This window comes from Neoarius graeffei, chromosome 4, assembly GCF_027579695.1.
Source record: "Neoarius graeffei isolate fNeoGra1 chromosome 4, fNeoGra1.pri, whole genome shotgun sequence".
NCBI lineage: Eukaryota > Metazoa > Chordata > Actinopteri > Siluriformes > Ariidae > Neoarius > Neoarius graeffei.
Genome location: NC_083572.1, coordinates 67,530,578 through 67,536,616, shown reverse-complemented (window position 1 = coordinate 67,536,616; position 6,039 = coordinate 67,530,578). Strand labels below are relative to the sequence as shown.

General features: G+C 42.6%; 1 protein-coding gene across 1 annotated transcript in view; it reads left to right on the top strand.

Moving 5' to 3' along the window:
- The first annotated feature begins 1,804 nt into the window (after nt 1–1,804).
- The window catches only part of zmynd10 (zinc finger, MYND-type containing 10), a 47,819-nt gene continuing 43,584 nt past the window's right edge, over nt 1,805–6,039 (top strand). The window contains exon 1 of the mRNA XM_060919512.1: nt 1,805–1,890. Within this exon, the coding sequence (XP_060775495.1) occupies nt 1,805–1,890 (86 nt within the window). The remainder of the gene's footprint in view (nt 1,891–6,039) is intronic.

The following is a 6,039-nucleotide window of genomic DNA, read 5'->3' as shown; positions in this document are numbered from 1 at the left end:
TTTGCTCTCAAACACATTAAGGCGGCAAGAAATTGCACTAATTAACTGTTGTCGAGGCACAGCTGTTAATTGAAAAGCATTCCAGGTGATGACCTCATGAAGCTGGTTAAGATAATTCTGTATGTTCCATGTTATTTCATAGTTGTGATGTCTTCAGTATTGGTCAAACTTTATATATATATATATATATATATATATATATATAGAGAGAGAGAGAGAGAGAGAGAAACTACAGATACAAGTCAAAAGTTTGAACATCTCTCTCTCTCTAATATACAGTGTTTCAAGTACATATGTTATTTACCAGCTGGGAGGTCCGTATCGTGAAATACTGTGACCGAGGTCTTGAAAGTACTGCCTGAGGCCCTCTGGGCTGAGGTCAGTATTCAAGGCTGAGGTCACGGTATTTCACCATACGGACTGACCTTAAGCTGGTAAATAATATATTTATTTTTTTCTTTACCAAATTCTAACAGAAAACGAGAGCGCCCGAAAGGGAAAACCGAGCCGAGCCGCCATTTTGAATCCTCATTCACGGTTGTAATACAAATTGCTTCCTCCTCGGTATACAAGTGCACTTCCATGGCAGGAGAAAAACCCACTAGTACATTTTGCCGCCTATGTAGTCCCCTATTTATACAAAATTGAGTCATTCAGGATTCAGCCAGGTTTTTGCTCGACCTAAGTTATACAGTATTAGGACCTTTATATTGCATAAATAAAGCCATTTGGTGAAACTTTGAAGAAGATATTGTACTGGTTTAAAGTTTTTACCTAACGTAATATTATGTATTAAGATAACATGGTCCAAAATGGACCTCGTTAACTAATGAGATCAAACTGTTAGCAAGTTAGAGGTTTTTAGCTTTCTCCTGAAATGTTTTCAGCTTTCTCCTGAAATGTTTTCTTCCTCAGGGTAGTAAAACTCGCTTTCGCTGTGAACACTGTCGTTATCGCTATCCATGCTGTACAATTAATGCTATTCTCCTGAGAAATTTATATATATATATATATATATATATATATATATATATATATTTTTTTTTTTTTTAATTTTTTTTTTTTACCAAATTCTAACAGAAAACGAGAGCGCCCGAAAGGGAAAACCGAGCCGCCATTTTGAATCCTCATTCACGGCTGTAATGCAAATTGCTTTCCCCTCAGTATACAAGTGCACTTCCATGGCAGGAAAAAAAAAAAAACTACATTTTGCCGCCTATGTAGTCCCCGATTTATACAAAATTGAGTCATTCAGGACTCAGCCATGTTTTTGCTTGGCGTTAGCAACAGTTACAGGTTTTTAGCTTTTTTCTGAAATGTTTTATTTCTTCTTCCTCAGGATAGTAAAACTTGCTTTCGCTGTGAACACTGTCGTTATCGCTATCCATGCTGTACAATTAATGCTATTCTCCTGAGAAATGCGAAAATAAATGTTGACAAAAAATGCTACTATGTTTGTTGTTGTTGTGAACAGCCAATCAGAGCGCAGGATTTGGACCGCGAAAAAATATTAATTATATTTTTATATCCATGTTTATAAATGCTTACTGAAGAAATAACACACCAGTCTTAGTATTACTGAATATTGTATCGAAATTTGGGGGAGAAAACAGGAATCGTCCGCCCCTTTCAACGTGTGAATGGCTCGTGTGTGTGTGGGGGGGGGGGTACTCGTTGCCATAGTAACGGAGCTTCGCCGCTTGCTGGGGAAAGCAGATCCGTTTTCTGTGGTGAACAAAAGCAGAACTCTAAGCTAGTTCATTCAGTACCTCTGTAATCCTACACTACCCATTAAGCAGCAGTAATGGACTCCCTGCTTGTACACGGAGAGGCTGAAGGTTACATCCAAAGTTTGGAGAGAGTGGCACTGCGAGATGTTGGGGGTCCCAGGTGAGCTTTAGCTTTAGTCACCCTCCTTGACAACCGTCGTCAAGGACGAACTCTGAGAGCAAACAGTCGCGGTTTAACCCCTTGTGCGAAAGGGGGAAATGGATCATTTTCGCCTGTATTTGACTGTTTTACTTAAACCTTGAATATCTGTGTTTCTACACACTGCGTAAAAATCATTCAGAATGAGAATCAGAACCGAGTTTATTGCCAGGTATGTTCTCCCATACAGGGAATTTGCTTTGGTGATTGGTGCTTGAACAGTTCAGATAAAAGAATTAAAAAATCGACAAAAGTAATAATACAAATAGAATAAAAAAAAGAATATAAAAGACACAAATATGAAAAATAGACATATTTCAGGAGTATGTGCATGAGTTGTTTTGGAGTCCAACCTGTACACTATGCCCCAGGATGTGCAAAAACAGGTCACAGGATGAAGATGAAGAAGTCATGACATGAATGTGCAAGAACAAGAGAATATGTGCAGTGGATTAAACAAACAGGCAAACTAAAGTGTGTGTGCCCGAATGTGCAGTAAGGGTCACAGAATGAAGATGCATGCCATGATCATGAAATGTACAAAATAGCAATTCAGACACAAAGTGCATTAAAGTGCATATTCTGGACCAATTTCGGGTTTTTTTTTTTATATGAAAGTATGTCCCTTTACACACTCATCCAGAAGGGTAATTTTGCGCAAGGCCATCTGTCTACAACAGAAAAAAATAAAATAAAACGTGTCTGGAAAAATCCCAAGGGAGTCTGGAGCCAGATTCGTGACGTCACCTGCGGAAGCGCCAGCAGGCTGTGGCAGTTTCAGTGCACAGCCTGTGTAGACCAAGCGCTCCCATTTCTCTCTCATTGTCCGGTCTTTTGGAAAACGATGAATACTTATCCCATCAAGATTGGTGTTGCTACACCCTCCTATGATACATCTGTTAACCATTTTAATAATTACGTGATAACGAAGAAATTTGCAGAAAACCACCAGGTCGTTTTCTCATAAACAAACCAGCACTGACGTAGGATTCAGAGGGAGGTGTCCCGCACGCGACGTCACGAAAATCAATGTTTGCCGGGAAATCCAAATGCCAAGTTTTTTCAGAGGCGGACCAATTCGCCTCAAATGGCTTGATTTCAGCTGAATTTTTCTGGTATTGCGCAAGTTTAAAAAATTGCACAAAATGCAAAATGTGACAGATATTTGACCAAAATGTAATATAAAATAGGAAAATTACATTGATCTTGGGGCAGCACGGTGGTGTAGTGGTTAGCGCTGTCGCCTCACAGCAAGAAGGTCCGGGTTCGAGCCCTGTGGCCAGCGAGGGCCTTTCTGTGTGGAGTTTGCATGTTCTCCCCGTGTCCGGGTGCTCCGGTTTCCCCCACAGTCCAAAGACATACAGGTTAGGTTAACTGGTGACTCTAAATTGACCGTAGGTGTGAATGTGAGTGTGAATGGTTGTCTGTGTCTATGTGTCAGCCCTGTGATGACCTGGCGACTTGTCCAGGGTGTACCCCGCCTTTCGCCCGTAGTCAGCTGTGTCACGCCCACCGTGGCCATGCTGGGGGTGCGCACTGCCCCTTTTGAATAGTAAACTTGAACTTGGCTGTTTCTCTCCCTCCAGTCTGAAGGGGGAGCTGTCTAGTACTGCAACACCTGTGCTAGACAAGGGCAGGAAGTTCAAATACGGGCCCAAAATTGGCATTCGAGAGCTGGCTGCTGGCTTTGGGGTTTGGTTGTGTTTGTTGTCCTGCTACGTGGAGGCCCTGCACGGGCCGAGGGGAGCAGGTTCCTTTCTTTTATTCTTTTTTATTTATCCCTACAATTTATATATTAATAAAGTACGGGTTAACCTGAACAAACGGTGTGGTCTCCTTTTATGTTGTGCCTGCTTTGAGCTAAGTGGTCATGACATATGGGGGCTCGTGCCAAAACCTTATTTGATTGGAAGTGGCTTATCACCTTTCGGTGGTAATACTGTGTGTAATTGTTGGGGATTTGCATCGTTTTGAGAATTCAGGTTAAATTGTCTTAGGATAATTGGAGTTTGGTATTGTTTTCCTTTTGAGTATATTTTTGGATAATACATTGTTTTAAATTTGGGAGCATTTTTGTTTATTTCTTTGATTATTAATTTGGAGTGGCGAGGTGCGTTGTGCTTGCGCTTCTGGATGACATATTGCGGAGTTATCCATTTCCCCAATTAGAACGCGTTGGCGTTTGGGTTAGCTGCTGTGTCACTGAAGCCTGAGCGAGGGCACCGCCTTGGAAATCCGTCTGGAGTGGCGTTTTGTCAGGACGGCACGGATCCAACGGTATCGGTGAGTAAATGATCCTTGCTCTTGGGCTTAGTGTGAAGACAGGTTAGTTAGTGGGGGGTAAATGTTTAGGGTGAAACTCCATTGTCATCCTGTGGTGCGAGTGGCAGTTCGCTTCGCCCAGTAAACGTTTCAGTTGTCTTAATTGTTGTAGTTAAGTAAGTAGTTTACTTTTGTTTGGAATTAGTTTTATTTGTTTGAGAGCCAGCTTTGGTATTTGTTTAAGCCAGTTGCATTAGAGTAGTTGTGGCCGTGTGGTCATTTGTTTATTGGTATTCGATTGTGGATTATTGCGAGAAGATGAGCACTGTAGAAAAGTTTTTGGAATCTCCTTCCGAGATTTTGTTTGTGGCGCTGACCAAAGATCAGTTGAATAGTGTGGCCGATCACTATGACATTCAATTATCAAAGGCAGCGTTAAAAAAGGAAGATTTAGTTCGGGAGGTCCGTGCTGGGTTAGTAGAGATGCAGGTGCTTCCTGACAGGCCCAGGGGACACCCGAAAATGAGTGACTCCGACTCTAGTGAGCAGACTCCGCCTATAGCAAGTTTGTCTTTGTCGTATGACCAGCAAGTCCAAATTTTACAACTGCAGCATGATTTTAAGATGAAGCAAATGAAATTGGAGGCTGAAATTATGCGAGACAAACTTGACCAAGAGCTTGAGAGTAGACGTTTGGAGAAAGAAAAGGAACGCGAGTTTGAGATGGAGAGGCTTAGGCTTGAGCGCATGAGACTGCAGCTGGTAGCAGAGGGCAAACTCGGCAATGCTGCGCCCGCTCCTCAGTCGTTGGCCAGCATGATAAAGTTTCTCCCTAAGTTTAATGAGCGTGATCCCGATGTTTTTTTTCCCTTATTTGAAAACATCGCCTCTGAACAAAGATGGAGTGACAATGATAAAACCTTATTGTTGCAGACTTTGTTGATTGGCCGTGGGCAACAGTCATTTGTTGCCTTGCCTGTATCAGAGAGAAGTGTACCAGTCTGTTAAGAAGGCCGTGTTGAAATCTTACGAGCTCATACCTGAGGCGTACAGACAGCGTTTTCGATCTTGGGAAAAATCTGACAAGCAGACTGAAGGGCTATCCCAATACGTAGGGGTTGAATTTCAAGCCCTATCCCTTGTAGCTCAGTTTCAAGGGGAAGGGGGAGGGGTAGAAATTAGAATTGGGATTGGGCCAAACCCCTTCGTTCGGAGTCAGCTCCAGGAAAATCTCCGTTTGGAGGGGTACAGAAGCCTTACCCCTTCCCCTACCCGTCCGCGTTAACTGGGATTGGGATACCCCTACCCCTTCACGTGAACGCGCAAAATGGAGGGGAAGGGCCAAGGGGTTGGGCCAAGGGGTGAAATGGGATTCGGCCTTATTCAGAGTGGGTCGGAGACTTGTCTAGTTTTTTCCACCGTTGGCTTACGGCCGAAAATGTGAATTCATTTGGAGTTCTGTAATTTGATAATATTGGAACAGTTTAAAAATACTTTGCCTGACAGAATTACAACTTATCTTAACGAAAATAAGGCTAACATTCCATCTGAAGCTGCAATTCTAGCAGATAATTTCTCTCACGCATAAAATTCCATCTCGTGTTTTTAGTTCTGACACAAATCGCAGGGGGGTGCGTCCTACCGGTGTTAGAGTGGATGCCAATACCAATAGCAATGTAGTGTTACCTAGGAAGCCACCTGGGTTTGATCCTAAAAAGGACTGTAATTATTGTTTTGGTCAGGGTCATTGGAAGTTGAATTGCCCTGTTAGACCATGATAAAGGGAAAAATGATGCGGGCAAGGTTGGTCTCTGTGCCGCGTCTGTACCTGCACGGTCTAAGCGGAGT